The 17,370-nt window shown below is 57.5% G+C and overlaps 1 protein-coding gene across 5 annotated transcripts; it reads right to left on the minus strand.

Annotated features, from left to right (window-relative positions):
• Positions 1-1,912: 1,912 nt before the first annotated feature.
• Positions 1,913-13,959, minus strand: LOC111170024 (tigger transposable element-derived protein 1). 5 transcript variants are annotated; one of them, XM_022564806.3, is made up of 4 exons: positions 13,466-13,859; positions 11,571-12,028; positions 8,546-8,625; positions 1,913-4,270 (listed from the first exon to the last, which is right to left on the minus strand). In XM_022564806.3, exons 2-4 carry the CDS (start codon positions 11,968-11,970, stop codon positions 2,534-2,536), a joined length of 2,217 nt encoding a protein of 738 aa, XP_022420514.2. In that variant the 5' UTR covers positions 11,971-12,028; positions 13,466-13,859; the 3' UTR covers positions 1,913-2,533. The 5 variants fall into 5 exon arrangements, with proteins under 5 accessions (XP_022420514.2, XP_089758073.1, XP_089758071.1 ...); XM_089901947.1 differs by lacking the exons at positions 1,913-4,270; positions 13,466-13,859 and adding exons at positions 6,195-8,132; positions 13,870-13,959; XM_089901945.1 differs by lacking the exon at positions 1,913-4,270 and adding an exon at positions 6,195-8,132 and having other exon boundaries at positions 13,466-13,810.
• Positions 13,960-17,370: the final 3,411 nt, after the last annotated feature.

A 17,370-nucleotide genomic window follows, 5' to 3' on the forward strand; every position in this document is an offset into this window, starting at 1 on the left:
TCAAGGTGACCTCTGGAGCCAGGACAGAGGCTCGGCCTCTCTGTGGGCAGGTGAACCTGCACCACACAGGCCCTGGTGCAATGCCCGTTCCGTGGGGTCAGCATGGGTGCACGCGGGTCAGCCAGTGTCCCTGTGCCTCAGCCTGTGACCGCTGACCACACTGTCCTGCTCTGCTCACAAGAGCGAGGCCAATGGAGGGACAACGGGGGTGGGAACAAAGCCGGGTCACAGTCAGGTGAGATAAGGGTCCAGGGAGCGAGAACCCGGCTGCTCTTGCCTAGTGCGCTGAGAGCTGACGTCCGCCCTGTAGTCAGTCAGTCGTCTCCCCATATCCTGAGATAGGGCTGCCTTTCCTGCACCCTGGGACAGGGTCATGCCTGTGTATACAGCAGGACACACAGCGGTGCCTGCTGCAAGCCCGATGCCTGCCCTCGCCATGTAGCTGGGGCTTGGTGACAGGGGACATCCCGACAGGACATGGGGCCGGCCCCGGGGAGGATGTTGGGGTGAAGCGTTTGGGAGCGTCTGCAGGGAACACCCACCTGTCAGCACATGGGGACTGAGGACACCTGCCAAGGGGGGGCAGGCGGGGAGCCCAGGGAGGGTCCTGGGTCATCCCCGAGGCTGGAGAAGGGGTGGTAGCTGCGGGAGATGGCGGTTGGGACGAAGAGCTTACCACCCGACAGGAGATAGGCCCGCCGGGGCAGCAGGGGGAGGTGAACACTGTGCCCGACAGAAGGACGGAGAGACCAGCAGGCCCAGCCGTGGGCGTGGGTATCCGGGCTGCTCTTTGTTGGCCCGAACCCGAAGGGCCCCCAGCGGCCCGGAGCCCGGCTCCGCCCCCAGCGCTCGGGGCCCGGCTCCGCGCCCGGAGCCCGGCTCCGCCCCCAGCGCCCGGGGCCCGGCTCCGCCCCCAGCGCCCGGGGACTGGGTCCCGCTCCGGCCCCAGCGCCCGGGGCCCGGTTCGGCGCCCAGCACCGCTGGAAAACACCCCGTGTCCAGCCAGACCCCAGCCAGGAAGAGAAGACCCGTGTACAGCCTTAACGTGATTAATATGCCCAGAAGTGTCCTTTAAAGTCGGCCTCTCCTCTGGCTCTGATTCTACACTGAATGGTGCAGATAGCCAAGCAGGAGCAGACCAGCATCCCTGGTCAGGTACACCCACAGTGGCCACCCCCAGGAGAGCCTAGAGCTACGGGTACCCACGATGGCCCAAGAGTTGGGGCGGATGCAAGAGGTCCAGCCAGCAGGGAGTGTTGCTTTGTGCATGGGATCAGAGGTCGGCTCTGGGCATACCTCAGTCAGGTGTACACCGGGGTGTATGGACAGCAGATGGGAGATGTGAGGGCACCTGGGCTCCCCAGAAAAACCTTCAGGCCAAATTTAGCCCCCAACCAATCTCCCGGGCTAGCCCGCCCACCCCCCTGCCCCCCACCTCCTGCAGAAGGAAGGCAGGCTCAGGGAAGGCTTCCTCTAACAGGGCCCCTTGGCTGGAGACAGGGACCACTCACCTGAGGACCCGTGCGTCCTGCAGTAAGGCCAACCCTACCCCAAAACCCACATCCTTACCCCTCCTTCTGTGGGGCATCGTGTGCCTCCCAGTCTTCCCACATGGCATCCGGGGCCTTGTCTCCAAATGCCACCACTGCCTGGAATGAGCCCGTGTCCACGGGAAGAAGAGTCAAAGGGGCATGGCAGGAGTCAAACGGAAACTGGTGGAGAGAGGGAGCAGCAGAGGAGAGAGACAAGAAGAGAGGGAGAGTTAGCAGCAGGCCTGCAGCCGGGCCTGCAGCCGTGAGGACGCCCGCGCCGGGGCCGGGGAGCCTGGCGAATGTGCTGCCTCACCAGCTCACCCACAACGGGCTGTAGTCTCTCCTCCCGCCCCCCCTCCCCCCCGGCCAGTCAGCAGGGGCACAGCATCATTTCAGAGGACAGAACAAGATGACAAGACGCATCCAGTGTCCCGGAAGAACAGAGATGGGAGGTGTGTGGCCGGACACTCCTCCCACCCAGGCCCACTCTCTGGATCCCTGAGTCTCTTTGGGTGCTCATCCGGGGTCAGCCTTTGCCGCCTGCAGGTCCTGAAGCCCAGCTGAAGGGTGAGCGGGCCATAAAACAAGCAGAACCCCTCTCTGAACCCCTCTCAGCTCCGTGAGCCCCAGCTCTGAATACAGGAAGAGCTCAGCGCAGCGAGCAAGGTGGCAGGAATACCGTGCCAGGGGTGCTACCCAGTGATTCCGGCTTCCTCATGGGCTTCCACTAGGAAACCGAGGATGCACTGCTCCAAAAGGGCCCAGGATGCAATAAACTCACTTGAGAATTCATCAAGGCTTCTAAAACCGTATATTTGAGAAGTTCACTTGAGACACTAAATTATTTGCTGACAGAAAAACATTTGAGGGATTAATATAATGAAATGGAAACATGCAGACCAGTGTCACTCCCATGTGAAACATGGGGAGGAAGGACCCCCTCTCCCCAACAAAGTCCGGAGGCCTCAGAACTCCCAACACCCCCTCCCCCTCAACACACACTATTTGGGGCCTCTCTTCTGCTTGAAGAGCTCCCGATAGCAGCTGATCACGTTGTTCACGCCCCGGCAGACGCGGAGGCTGCGCTCCAGGTTGGGATCGTTGTCCCTGACGATCTGCAGGCCAGCATCGAAATGTGCTAGGGCCTTGGCCAGGTGCCTGGCCGTGAGCTGGCGGGAAGCCGTCGAGCTGTCCTCACCCTCCTCCCCGGCTGCCAGCTCCTGCTCCAGCCCCACCAGCTCCTCGTTGGACAGGTCTGCGCCCTGGCTCTGCAGCAGCTCAGCCACATCCGCCTCTGCCACCTCCCCGAAACCCAAGCCGTGCGCCAGCGCCACAACGTCCCGCCTGATCTGCGGGAGGGCCTCCCCGGGTCGGGGGCTGGCGTCGTGCTGGAGGCACTCGGGCCACAGCTTCCTCCAACCCCGGTTCAACGTCGCGGGCGGAACCTCCTCCCAGGACTCGAAGATGTTGTGCACAGCGTCCAGGATGCTATAGTCCCGCCAGAAGTCCGAGGCCGCTGACCGCTCGCCGGCGCCTCCCGCCCTCGCCGCCAAGAGGCGGAAGACCCTCCGCAGGTAGCAGGCCTTGAACGTGGCGACCACGTCCTGGGTCATGGGCTGGATGAGGGCCGTGGTGTCCTTGGGCAGGTACTCCACGCGCACGTGGTCGGAGAGGTCGTCCAGGTTCCCTGGGCGGCCGGGAGTGCTGTCCAGGACGAGCAGAGCTTTATACGGGAGCCCGTGCCGGGCGCAGTACCTCTCCACAGCGGGGCAGAAGAAGTGCACGAACCACTCCTGGAAGAGGCTCACAGTGACCCAGGCCTTCCTGTGCGAGCGCCACAGCACGGGCAGGTTAGGCTTGGAGAAGCCCCGGAGGGCGCGCGGGTTCTCTGAGGGGTATACCAGCAGCGGCTTCAGCTTGAAGTCGCCGGCGGCGTTGCTGCCGAGCAGCAGGGTCAGGAGATCTTGGGCGGCTGTGAACCCGGGGCCTGGCTTCTCCGCCACGGAAGGGCCCGTCCTGCCCGGCAGCCGCCTCCAGAAGAGCCGGGTCTCGTCCACGTTGAACACCTGCCGGGCCGTGTAGCCGCCCTCCTGGATCACCCTCCGCAGCAGCGCCGGATACCTGCGCGCAGCCTCTGCGTCTGCGCGCGCCGCCTCGCCTCCGGCCCCGAGGCTGCGCAGCCCGTGCCGCGCCTTGAAGCGCGCGAACCAGCCGCGGCTGGCGCCGAAAGTCTCAGCCTCGGAGCCCTCACCCTGCGCCCGCTTGAGCTCCTCAAACAGGCTGCGGGCCTTCTCCTGGACGAGCACCACGCTGACCGGCACGTCACGCCGGTTCTGGTCCTCGATCCACACGCTCAGCAGCCGCTCCATGTTCTCCATCACCAGGCTGCGGCTGCGCGTCAGCTTACAGGCCGCGTGCGGGGTGGCCGCCTGGGAGCTCGCTCGGATCTTGTCCTTGTTGTCACGAATGGTGGCCACAGTGGAGGTGGAGAGACCCAGTGCCCTCCCGATTCGGCTGAGCTTCTCTCCGGCTTCGAAGCGCCTCAGTACCTCCAGCTTCACCTGCAGGTTGATGGCCTTTCGGTCCCGCTTGGCACTTCGGCGCTGGCCCGCCCTCGGCGGCCTCTTCAGGGGGAGCTTCGGGCCCGCATCACTCTCTCCGGACACCACAACAGAATATTTACGTTCCCGCCCTGAGCCCGCTGATTTCAGGGCCGCTGCCGCCCCAGCCCTGACCCGCTGTAAAATGGGGAGACAACGTTTACCGGTGGGAAGTGCCGACGGGCCTGGGTAAAACCCTTAGAGGTCACTGACTAGTCTCTCTCTTTAGGTGGGAGATTCGGGGCCACATCCGGCCACTCGATGAGTTCTGGCCCCGTGGACTAAATAAACCTCACCCCCAGGATTGCAGCAAGCCTCTGGAAACCCTCTACCACTTTCCGAGGGAGCCCCCCGCTGACACCACCATCCCCAGTCACCTACTCGCCGGCCTCCTGAAGCATCCAGGGTGGCGTAATAAACCACAAACTGATGTCAGACCAAACACAGAACCCAGAAATTACCAGCACGTCATAGCTGGGCCCAGGAACGGGCAGCCACAGTGTATAAACCTCGGCTCAGAGCTTGGTGGCAACCCGGGAAAGCAGAGGAACGAGCTGTCCATGGAGCCGACACGCTTCATGGCCCCGAGCTTGCAAGACCTTGAGCAATGTCATTAATTAAGGGTGTCAGGACTCGAGGTTTTTGTTTTGTGTGTTGTTTTGATTTTTTGGTTGGTTTGGCCAAGCCGCGCGGCAAGGGGGATCTTAGTTCTCCAGCCAGGGATCGGACCCGTGCCCCCTGCCGTGGAAGAGTGGAGTCCTAACCACTGGACCACCAGGGGAGTCCCCGTTTTGGGTTTTTTTAATGGAGGAAATACTTGTGCAGGGTTCAATTACCCAGACGGGCTCCTGGAGAACCCGGCGAGGGGCAGGCCTGCCTCCAGCCTTGGGGCCCCGAGGTGGCCAAGGAGACCCATTTCCCAGTGTCCTTCCACAGGGGGGTGGGCCGAGCACCTTGTTTCTTCCAGGAGCAGCACCTCTCAGAGCCCAGCTCTACACTCTCGACTGATGATGGGAGTTTGACAGTAAAGCAGCCCTGGGTGTTCTCTGAGAGCTGCCGGCAGGACACCGGCTGAGCCGGACTTGGACAGATCTAGGCAGGGCCACCGCAGGCATTCCCAGGCCTCACAGTGTCTCAGGAAGACCAGGAGTGGCAGTCAAGGGTGGGAAAGGCCAGGGTGTGGTCCACTCTCCCCCCTCACCTGGCAGGAGACCCCAGCCATGCTCCTTGGCTGGTCTGCCCTCCTTCCCATGTGTGAGCAAGTCCCTCTGTCCTCCTGGGGAAGCCTCCTGGGTTACCCACCAGGATCAAAGACATGCAGGCACCCCGTGACACAGAGATAAGCTTTGGTCCCTGTGTCTTGAGGCCATCCAGAGGACAGGCAGGCCCAGGGGCAGAAGAGCCAGAGGGGCAACAGCCAAGATGAGGGTGTGTGTTCTGGGATGAGAAACCAACAGCGGCCCACATTCCCTAGCGGGGCTGGGCACATGACTCCAAGAGAGCCACTAAAAAGAAAGGCTGGAGCTGCCTGTGCCACTGGAAGGGACCTCAACACAAGACGAAGTGAAATCAGTGAGGTGCAGAGCATTAATGGGGCTTCCTTTGGAAATGTCTGTGTGCCCCGTTCATACACACGCCCGTGTGTGTGAACTGTACGTGTGTACAGGAAAGAGGAAGGGTGTACGATGGGTGGCAGTGGCCATCTCCAGAGACGAAGACTGGCTGTGGGGTTTCAACGTTATGTGCTTCTCTTAAGGTTTGAATTACTTTATAATGCATATACATGTTTTATATACATTTAAAATTTTTCTTTAAAACGGGAGGATAAATAACGACTGCTGTATTTCTATCTCTGTGCAAGAGAGACTACAACTACAGTAAGTCCCCTACGTATGAACGAGTTCCGTTCTGAGAGCACGTTTGTAAGTCCAATGTGTTCGTAAGTCCAACGACGTTAGCCTAGGTACCCAACTTACACAATCGGCTATACAGTACTGTACTGGAATAGGTTTATAATACTTTTCACACGAATAATACATAAATAACAAACAAACACAAAAAATAAAGAAAACCTTTTTAATCTTACAGTACAGTACCTTGAAAAGTACCGTAGTACAGTACAACAGCTGGCATCCAGGGCTGGCATCAAGGGAACAGGCAGGAAGAGTTACTGACTGGAGGAGGAAGAGGAGGTGGGAGATGGTAGGGCTGAAGGATCGTCAGCAGTAGGAGACGGAGGGCAAGTTGCAATTTCACTCACGCCTGACGTGGATGGCACAGGTTCTGGCTCCTTGCTGGATTTAATTCTATCTACCCTCTTGTAAAAACGATCCAGTGATGTCTGGGTAGTAGCTCTTTTTTTCTCGTCATAGATGACACGGTAGCACTGGATTGCATTCTGAACGGCTGCTGCAACCTTCGTGTACCGTTCTACATTCGGGTCCTGTGCCTCAAACACTAACAGCGCCTCCTCAAATAAAGAAAACCCCCTTGCCATTTCCTGCGTTGTGAATCTCTTCGGTTCTTCAGTTACTTCTTCTTCCTCCTGTCCCTCTTCATCCTTTCTCTGGGCCTCCAGTTCCATCAGGTCTTCATTAGTGAGCTCCTCATGTTGCACAGCAAGGAGTTCAATGAAGTCGTCCTCTTGCAGATCTAGCTCCAGCTTCTCGCTGAGGGTCACTAAGTTGCTGAAGACCTCTTTGGACTCCTCATCCACCTTCTCAAATCCACGAAAATCGTGAACAAACTTCGGGCAAAGGTTCTTCCAAACCCCATTCATGGTGACGGCCGTAACCTCACTCCAGGCAAAGTCAATGTTTTTTATGGCCTTGTAGATGTTATAGTCCTTCCAAAATTGTCGCAAGGTTGTTCCTGATTCGTCACTCGCCTTTACTGCCTGACGAAAAGTGTGACGTAAGTAGTATTTCTTGAAAGTCGCTATAACTCCCTGGTCCATAGGTTGGATGAGCGCTGTAGTATTCAGTGGCAGATGCACTACTTTGACGTTGGGATGAAAGTCGTCCATGAATGGGGGGTGGCCCGGAGCATTGTCAAGCAGCAAAAGAATGTTGAATGGGACGTCCTTCTCCAAGCAATATTTCTCTACCTCCGGGATAAAGTGGTGGAAAAACCAGTCCTGGAAAATGGCCTGTGTAACCCAGGCTTTGGGGTTACTCTTCCACACAACAGGAAGAGAGCCCTTGGCTATGTTTTTAAGGGCTCTTGGGTTCTCTGAATGATAAACTAAGAGAGGCTTCAGCTTCATATCACCAGAGGCATTGCCACCAAACAACAGCGTGAGCCTATCCTTTGATGCTTTATAGCCCGGCATCAACTTTTCCTCCTTACTGATGTAACTTCGGTCCGGCATCCTCTTCCAGTACAATCCTGTCTCGTCCACATTAAACACCTGCTCGGGTAAATACGCGCCTTCATCAATAATTTCTCGAAGCGTTTCAGGAAATTCCCGGGCAGCTATCGTATCTGTACTTGCTGCCTTGTCACTTACTTTTACATTGTGAAGTTTGGCTCTAGCCTTGAACCGGTGAACCCAGCTACGGCTGGCATTAAAAGATTTGCCCTCTGATTCTTCGCCGTGTTTCTTCTTCAAGTCTTCATAAAGGCTCTTAGCTTTCTCTTGAATCAGCATTAAGCTGAGTGGGACTCGACGCTGACGCTGATCCTGCATCCACACACTGAGAAGTTTCTCCATCTCCTCCATCACTTTTCCACGCTTCTTTGTTATTATTGTCGACGTCATCGGCATAGCAGACTTCACGTGTTCCATGATCTTGTCCTTGTTCTTTACGATTGAGCCGATGGTTGAACGATTCAGGTTATAAGAATGAGCGACGTCTACCATCTTTTCGCCTCGCTCCACTCTCTCAATTATTTTCACTTTTGTTTCCATCGTTATCGCGTGGCGCTTCTTAGCAGTACCAGCTACATCACCGCTGCTTTTACGCTTGCTTCCGGACATCCTGGGCTTGAAATAAAGATACTGTACTACTGTACTCTATACAGTACTGTAAAGCACACAAAAGCACAACCACTTGTAGAGGATGCACGCACATGACAATGTACGCCAGACACGTGAACTAACTTACGTGATTGGACATGCGAACGCATGTTCGCATCTTTGAAAGTTCGTAACTTGGAGGTTTGTGTGTAGGGGACTTACTGTACTCTGTATTCAAATGGTGTGAGCCTGGGGAGGCCCCATCCTCAGACCCAGGAGCTGGGAGAGGGTGAAGGGCAGGTCCTGAGCCCAGCCTGAGGGCGAGGGGTGGTGGGGGTGGGGGCTGGGCACAGCTGCGGAATGTGACCCTCCACGGCCTGGGGTGAAGGGCGGGGGAAGGCGGGCGGGGTCCCACAGGATGTGGCATCTCTGACTTTGGAGGACTCACAGCTCACCTGAGCTCCATCCGTGAAGGGCTTGGCCGGCTCTGCCAGGTCTCCAAACCGTTGGTCCTCGGGAGGGGCCTGGGCCAGGGCTGAGGGGAAAGAGCAGTGTTAGTGTCTGCAGGCCCACCCTGGGGACAAAGGGGTGAGGCACCCAGGCCCATTAATCAATCCGGAGGTCAACATGTCCTACTGGCCAGACACTCTGAGCCAGATGACACACCGCTTGCCCTCTGATTCACAGAGAACACCGTACCCTGGGTGACAGGCAGCCCCTTCCGATGCCCACACACGTACGTACCTCAAGAACACACCCAAGGCCCCTGAAACCCAAGTCACTGAAACACCAAGGAAATAGTCATTAGAAGCTTCCTTCAGCTGCAGCTCGGTGGTCAGTAAAGGGCTGACTCAGCAGGCCTGAGCTGTCCAAACCCTCCACACTCCAAACGAAAGTCTGGCCCTTGACCTGCTCCTGGGAGGAGACCTCTAAGCCCTTGGAAGATTCTGCCTGATAAGAACATCTTTGTTTACCTAAGTTCTTGGGTCACACAGATAGTTCATGCTAACAATGTGACATGGTAGTAACCCTGGGCCACACTGTACAGGTCTGACCTCTGGTGGGAGTTCAGGCTGAGTAACTAAGGTCAGTCATGTTCCATAACTCGGTGACTGACCCCCAGTAAAAATCCTGGACGTCACTGCAAGCGAGCCCCCCAGTGGCAGCATCCTGTGTGTGTCGTTGCACATCACTGCTGTGGGAATTAAGCACGACCCACACGACTCCCACAGGAAAGGACACCCGGAATCTCGTGCCTGGTATCTCCCAGACTAGGCACCTTTTTCCACCGCTGACTTTAATCTGCATCCTTTCACTGTAATAAACTACAACCACGAATATAATAGCCTTGTTGAATTCTGTGACTCCTAGCAAATCACTTGAGGCTAAGGGGGGTCTTTGGGACCCCCGAACACACAGCAACAGTGACAGCCAAGGAAGAGCTTGGGACATCATTCTGGTCTCCCTGATAGCATCAGCGCAGTCATCTCCAAAACCACCCAGAGAAAGCCAGGGCCAGGTCCTACCCTCTCCCATGTGGGGGCATCGAAGGGGCCAGCAACAGGCTGAGAGCAGGTAAGGGTACGGAGCAAAGGCAGGAGTTTTCGTGTAAACGTGAGACCATGCGGCTTCAGAGCTGAGTGGACATAACCATGCATGCCCCAGAGGATCCTCGAGAGCACCAGGCCTAAGTCCGTTCAGTGCCAGCAGGCTGCTTTCTCAACGTCCACACTCTTACGATGCAAAATCTCTTCTAATAGTGCGCGTCACCTAAGCACCCGTCCAGTGGGAAGCTGGGAACGGGCACAGTTCCCTAAGAACAGGCCCCTAAGACGACAAATGCTGCCCATGGCTCAGAGAGCAGCCCAGCATGACAGCCAGACACCCTAGGAGGACTGTGGACCCATGCGTACAAGGTGTCTCACCTGCACCTCACGTTCATGCCTGGGTGAAAACCAGTCATGCATTATCAAGGTTTTCTTTAGCAGCAGCTAGATCCAGTTTGCAGTTTTTCCAACATGTGCAGAACCAGCTGCATGCTGTCCCCCTGGGAGACCCCAGCACCATCCAGCAGCAGCCCCACCTCCCAGCCCCTCCTTTGAGTCTCTAACTGTCATAATTCCGACCTCTTCCCGGAGCGGACACAGTTCCCTGCAGTTCCTACCGCCATGACACCTTAGAGTTCTTTCTCTACTTTTTTACTCCTTCAATGCCTAGGTTACACTCTCTATATTAAATCCCCTCTCTTAAAACAAGTGGTGTGTTAGCAGTTCCTCAAAAGGCCAGAGTTACCATGTGATCCAGCAATTCCACTCCTAGGTATATAACCAAGAGAATAAAGTATACGTAAGTTCACGTCAGCATTAATCGTAACAGCCAAAAGGTACAAACAACCCAAATAACCGTAACAGATAAATGAATAAACAGAATGTGGTATAACCACACAACAGAATATGACTAGGCATAAAGATGAGTGACGTACTACACTGTGGATGAACGCTGGAAACACTACACTCGATGAAAGAAGCCCATCATAAAGAGCCATGTATGACTCCAGCAAATGTATGATACCATTTAATAAAACGTCCAGAATAAGAAAGTGTACAGAGACACAAAGCAGGCTCCTGGCTGCCAAGGCACTAGGAAAGGGAAGAATGGGGAGTGGCTGCTGGCGGGCACGGAGTTTATTTGAAGGTGATGACATTAGACATGGGTGATGGTTGTACAAACCTGTGACTATACATTAAAACCCACTAAGTGTACCATTTTTTGATTATGTGGGTTAGAGCCTAATAAAGCTGGGTTTTTGTTTGCTTAAGTGCTATGGTTTCCACCCCTCGATACAAGGGGCCAAGCAGGCAAAAGGAACTGCACAAATACACATGAGTAAATAAGTAAACACATGCCAGGGTGGACCGAGGCGGTAACCAACCATCTCTCCTCCCTGCTGCACGGCTGTCACCTCCTCACAGGTGCGGAAGCACACGTCCAAGGTGAAGACGTCACAAAGCACGAACTGCAAAGCCACCCCTGGCCGGGCCAACCTCTGTGCCCACCTCCTCTTGCCTCCACCCCCTCTAGAGAAAGAAACACACCCTACTTGTGATTGGAGGTCTCACTGTCCAACTCTCAAACCAGACTGAGCTCCAACAGGCCAAGGACCTTGCCTCTCTCCCTTCCCTGCTGGACCCACAGGGCCTGCCACATGGCATGCACTCCGTGACTTTGTCAGGAAGGAGAAAAGGAAGAGAAAGAAGGCCAGTGCACCTGAGCAGGGGAAATGCTACGCCAACCCCAGGCTCACACCTCTGGAGGCTAAGAGTCTAGAAAAGTCTCCAAACATGTCACAGCTTCTGAGTCTTCTTCCCAGAGATGAGGACACAGGGCCTGGGCAGAGCGGGCAGGCACTCAGGACCCGGCGTCATGAGTTGTGTCCCCCTGCACTTTCCCTGCCCCCAAGCCCAGTCCCCCGTGGCTCACCAGTCTCCTGCAACATCTGAGCGAGGTCCTCCACGAGTGCCACAGCCTCCTCGCCACTCTCGGGGCACTGGGACTCCACCCAGACCCGGGTGTCAGGTGGCAGCACGCCCAGGAACTGCTCCAGCACCAGCAGCTCCAGCATCTGCTCCTTGGAGTGCACCTCGGGCCGCAGCCACTGGCGGCACAGCTCCCGGAGCCGGGCCAGCGCCTCGCGGGGCCCTGCTGCCTCCTCATAGCGGAAGCTCCGGAAGCACTGCCGGGGGTCCCTACCAAGCCCAGGCAACAGGGTTTGGGGCTGAGGCTTGAAGAACGGTTCAGGATCCCACAGGGCGGCCTCATCCTCCTCCATCTTGATGATCACGAGCTCTTCCTGACCGATGGGTGCTGGGTCGGCTGCCATGGCGAAACCTGGGGAAGCTGGCCTCTCTGCCTTCACTCAGGCCACACACACCGTCTTCCTGGGACACACACCCACCCAATCAGGGCCATGGACCACCCACACCCCTCCACCGACTCACAGCCTGCAAGGTCACTTGCTGTGGCGGAAACTGTCCCCACACCTGGCCAGCTGACAACCTGGCAGGGGGACACCTCCAGCCTCGACCTCCCTATCTGTGCCCTCAAGAGGATGCCTCACACTGGGAATCTGGTTAGGACAGTGAGGGAGCGCTTCCTGCAGGGAAGCCTACAGGAGTTCAGGCCAGACTGGGCCCGTAGGAGGGCTGCTCCTGGGGATGGGGCGTGGACGTGTCCAGTGTCTCAGTGGTGGAGAGAACCCCATCAGCAGCCAAGCAGAGGTGCTGGCGGGAACTAGCAGAGACTCAGTGCCCAGGGAGGGTCCGTGCCCAGGGAGGCTCTGTGCAAGTGAAGGATGCAGTCTGTGGGGCACTAGAAAGAGTGATGTGGGGGACAGGCTGGAAGGCCAAGATGGTAGTGGGGACGGCTGCAGTGCAGCCGCACAGGGAGAGCAAGAGCTGGTTCCTACACTGGAAGGACTTCCTTCCCTCATGGCACAATCCTATGGGGCCTGAGAGGCTCGGCCCAACTCAACTAGTCAAGGTCAACAATGGACAGTGAGAGAGACGTCCACGCTACAGTGCTAAACAAGAAAGTAAGCTGTGGTCCTCCTCAATTGACATGATCCCACTAATGTTAAAATTTCAAAACAAAAAACAGGAGCTACTGCTACAAGTGTTCAGAAAAGGATCCTGAAAACCAGCAACGCCTCAGCTGGCAATTCTGGAGAAAGGAACTGGGGGAGGACATCTGCTTTTTCTTTTGTAATGTCTGCAGGGCACCTGAATTTTTCTGCCAACGGCCATTTGCTACCACTGTAACTTTAGAAAAGAACACAGATTGGGACTTCTTCCCTGATGGTCCAGTGGTTAAGAATCTGCCTTCCAATGCACGGGGTGTGGGTTCAATGCCCCGTCCGGGAACTAAGAACCCACATGCCGCGGGACAATTAAGCCTGCGCGCCACAACTACTGAGCATGCGAGCCGCAACTAGAGAGAAGCCCGCGCGCAACGAGAAGCCCACGCGCCGCAATGAAGATCCCGCGTGCCGCAATTGAGACCCGACACAGCCAAAAAGAAAAATAAATAAATATTTAAGAAAAAAGAACACAGATCATTTTCAATGCCAATGCACGTCTTTAAAGCATTGGTCAGGATTCCCCTGAACCAGGCCGCCCCATCCAACAGCCCCCAACCCCCGGCTCTCACCCCCAAGTACCCTGAGATGACAGCTAGAGTAGAGGACGGTCTACGTAGCGGAAACAGCAAATGCGAAGGCTGTGTGGCCTGGGCGAACTTGCACAGCCTTCGGCCAGGGAAGGATCTGGATTTAATCCCCCTGTGCGGGGAGCGTCCCCCCACCCCGCCCGCAGTCTCACTTTATAGAGGGACGCACGCAGGTGCAGCAGGAACAAAGAGGTGGTCTGAGCTGCAGAAATCCAGGAAGACTTTCCAGGGGAGGTGAGTTTACGGGGAGCTGGGTGGAAACGTGGACAGAAGCCCAGGAATTCCGCCGAGAAAGGGACTAGCGCGGGTGCACGTGCACGACCCCCGAGGCATGGCGAGAGCCCAGCTCGGCCCAGAATCACTTCCGGTGCAGGCCCAGCCCCGCCGGACTGCATGTCCCAGCAGCCCACGCGCCGCCCTTCCCCGTGGACTCGCCGGAGTCCTCGGAAAGCAGCTGGTGTTCCCCCGCCCCCCCCTTCTCCTGCCGCCCTCTGGCCAGCTGCACACCCTACCCCGGGCTTTTCCGACGCCTCCACCGCGTCGCGCCCAGACTCACCGCCCCAGGAAGCCACGCGGACGGCGTCAAACAACACCGTGCTGGAACAAAGACCAACCACCCTGGGGCCCCAGGACCACGAGCTTCCGTCCGTCCCAAGGACTACTTCCGGTGCCTTATGCCCACCCCGCCCCTTCCCTCTCTTCCCTAGCAACCACCCACCTCCCCACGACAGGCCAGCGCACGGAGGTGAAGGGGAGGTAACAGTATACTTCTGCAACTCTTTGGCGACGTGCGGCGCCCGGAAGTGGAACGTGCGCAAGCCCGGCCCTGTCCGCGAAGCCCTCTGGGAAATGTAGTCCTTGGCCCGCCACAGTAACAGCCCGGGTGACCTATAGACACTACATTTCCCAGAAGGCAGCGAGCACCAGCGCTCGGCGCCGCCGGGAAATGGAGTTCTTCAGGGGCCTGCAAGGGGGCGCCAGTGGTGCGACTGGCGGTGTCCCGGGTTCCGAGGTAGAGTTATGGAGCCACATGGGCCCGTCCGCGCGTTGTCTCCGCCACGCCCTGCTCGCGCGACCTCATATCCCCTCGCTATCCGTCCGCTCGACTGTGCCAGGTTGCCCCTCAGCTGCCTCTCTACTCCCGCCCGGCGGATGTGGCATTTCCTCCCACCTGGTCACCTGCCTCTTGCAGCTGCTGTGCCGCACTCCGCCTCCATCGAGGCTGCTCCTGCTTCCCCGTCCTCAGGGCTTCACCAGCCAAACCGTGCTGGGCCGCCTAAACAGGCCCCTCTGTGATGCCTGGCATTTTGAAATGACCGGTTTCCAAAAGCTGGGGCAGCACCTCCCCAAAAAGCCTTCCCTATCATGTCCTCTCCTCTGACCCCAGCTAGGTTTAGGTCCCTCACAAGTCGCCCGTCATAGCCGTCGTCACACAGAATGTAACAGCCTTTGGACCGGCAGCTCCTGAAGCCAGTCTCTCCCACCCTGGTCTCCCCAACACCTAGCACATTACAAGTGCTTATAATTTGTGCAGTTTATTAATCCAGTCACCAGGCTCCTAAAAAAAGCTCTTCTACTTCTCCTTGCCATCCCTTTTGCCACTCTCCCCAAGAAAGCAAACAAGGGGCCTCATCTGACCTTTCTCCCAGGAAGGCTGGACCCTGGAACCCCTCCCTGGCCTCCGGCCCCTTTTACGTATTGACAGCAGGCCCAGCACTTCAAGTGTTAGCTGGGACAGAGGTAGAAGGAATCCTTTCTCCCAACTTTACTCTTGGCATGCGTGTGTGTGTCGCGCGCACACGTTCACGGACACATGCGGGTACCTGTGTCGAAAGGAGTCCAGGAGGCCAGGCAGCCCTGTCTCACCGCCTGTGGCTCACCTAGCTGGAGTACAAGAACTCCTTCCCTTGATGACTCTCTGGGTTTTGGTGGCCCATATGGTATGTCTACAGAGTCAAGTGGATACCCCAGTGTGCTTGCTGTTACAATCTAGGGGGACAGGAGAACAAGCTGGAATGACGGAGATAACAAGACCGTCCAAGGAGCCAATCCACTGGAATTGGAGCCATGTTTCTAACCTTGGGGAGAGGCTGGGCTGCAGCCAATGTGCTGGGAGCTGACCCTGAGGTAGCCACTGAGCCCTCAAAAATGGCTGAGATTTTCCAAAGAGCTCTAGATCTGGGAGACCATCAAAGTGTCAGAAGGCTCAGCCTCAGAGGCTGGAGGGAAGCCAAGACAACCACGGCACAGAAACCCAGGGAAGAAAATATCTCCAAACCAAGGAAAGCCACACACGCCCATAGGCTCGGGCACAGGGAAGGTACCAGAAACCTCAGACAACACAAACCGTGGAAGCCAGAAAGAGTGAGGATGGCACGGAACGTGAGCAAGGAGAGCAGGAAACCCCCACCTAGAGTTGGCTACGAAGAGTAACAACGGTGCACGGACAGGTCAGGGTTGACAAATAGGAGAGGCTTGTCTCAACCCTGGCCCCTCACCACAAGGAAGGCTACCCTGGTGGGCTGTGCTTGGCAAATGCTGTGCTACAGGGTGTGTCTCTGACACGGATGGGCACTCCTGGGTCCCGCAGCTCATCTGCCAATCAGAGAACGCCACCCTCTTGTTCCCCAAGCCTGACACTCTGGGTGCCACTGCACAAAGATGGCAGTGCATGAGGTACGAGAACCATGGGTGAGAAGTGGCAGTGTCTACCCTCCAGAAACAAAACATCATCAGACAAAGCTCATCTGAGGTCAGGCCCAAGCCCTAAATCACACAGGACAGCCAAAGAGGTCTGTCCTTCAGGGTTTGTGCCCTTGGCCACTTGCCCACCCTCTGTGGGCCCCACCTGGGGTGAGTGCAGGCTTTCTGCCAACTCCTTTGTTGCCACCATCATGGGGCCCCTTGAGGCCCCGCAACTGCCCGAGCCTGTCGCCTCCTTTCCCGCTGCAGCTCTCGGAGGTGGGCGAGGGCACAGTGGACACCCCGGGACACCCGCAGGCTGCGTTCCCGGTTGGGATCGTTCTCTATGAGGACTCGCAGGCCAGCAGCAAAGTGCGACAGCGCCTGGGCCAGGTGCTCAGGGCGCAGTGCACCCACACTTACTTCCTCAGTCTCCACACCCACCATGGCCTCCATGAGATCTGACTCTGGTCTTCTGGAGGCCAAGCCTTTCCCCGCCTCACAGGGCAGCCCAGAGTCACTGACACCCCCAACCTCCACCTCCTGGGGGATGCTGCGGGGCGAGGGCTCCCCATGGGCCTGCGGCAGGTGGGCAACACCGGCCTCAGCCACATCCCCGAGGCCTGCGTGGCTGGCTAGTGTCACAGTGCTGTGACGGAGCTGGGGGAGGGCGTTGGGCTCGGGGGCAGCAGCGGGCACGCACTCGGGCCACAGCTTCCTCCAGGCACCGTTCATGGTGGCAGGCTGCAGCTCTGCCCAGGCCTTAGCAATGTTGTCTACAGCGGTCATGACAGTATAGCTGCGCCAGAACTCCCGCACGGAGGGCCGGTCTGTACCCGCCGTCTCCTGGACCAGCTGGCTGAGCGTGCGGCGCAGATAATGGGCCTTGAAGGCAGCAATGACACCCTGGTTCATGGGCTGGATCAGGGCTGACGTGTTCTTGGGCAGGAACTCAACACGCACATGCGCTGAGAGGCCACCCAAGTGGACAGGGTGGCAGGGTGCGCTGTCCAGCAGCAGCAGGGCGCGGTGTGGGAGGCCATGGCTGGTACAGTAGCTTTCCACAGCTGGGCAGAAGCAGCCAGTAAACCACTCCTGGAAGATGCTAGGTGTCAACCAGTCATTGCGGTTGGAGCGCCAGACCACAGGCAGGCTGGCCTTGGAGCAGCCCCTGAGGGCACGCGGGTTCTCCGAGGGGTACACCAGCAGGGGCTTCAGCTTGAAGTCACCAGCCGCATTGCCACCAAGCAGCAGGGTCAGGTGGTCCTTAGAGGCCTTGGGCCCAGGCCCAGCTGTCCCCTCCAGTGCCAGAAGCATGCGCTCAGGCAGCCGCTTCCAGAACAGGCCCGTCTCGTCCACGTTGAAGACCTGCCGT

Source organism: Delphinapterus leucas, chromosome 20 (genome assembly GCF_059928025.1).
Source record: "Delphinapterus leucas isolate spDelLeu-1000000601 "Yukka" chromosome 20, BTC_Dleu_Yukka2, whole genome shotgun sequence".
In the NCBI taxonomy this organism is placed as follows: Eukaryota; Metazoa; Chordata; class Mammalia; order Artiodactyla; family Monodontidae; genus Delphinapterus; species Delphinapterus leucas.

What these genes read in the sequence shown, in the direction of transcription:
- LOC111170024 (XM_089901947.1), bottom strand. Translation starts at nt 11,970, where the DNA reads ATGGCAGCCGACCCAGCACCCATCGGTCAGGAAGAGCTCGTGATCATC. An exon ending in TCAGATGTTGCAGGAGACTG is followed by an intron (nt 8,626 to 11,570) that starts GTGAGCCACGGG and finishes CTTTCCCCTCAG; the next exon opens with CCCTGGCCCAGGCCCCTCCC. An exon ending in CCTTCACGGATGGAGCTCAG is followed by an intron (nt 8,133 to 8,545) that starts GTGAGCTGTGAG and finishes ACAGTAGTACAG; the next exon opens with TATCTTTATTTCAAGCCCAG.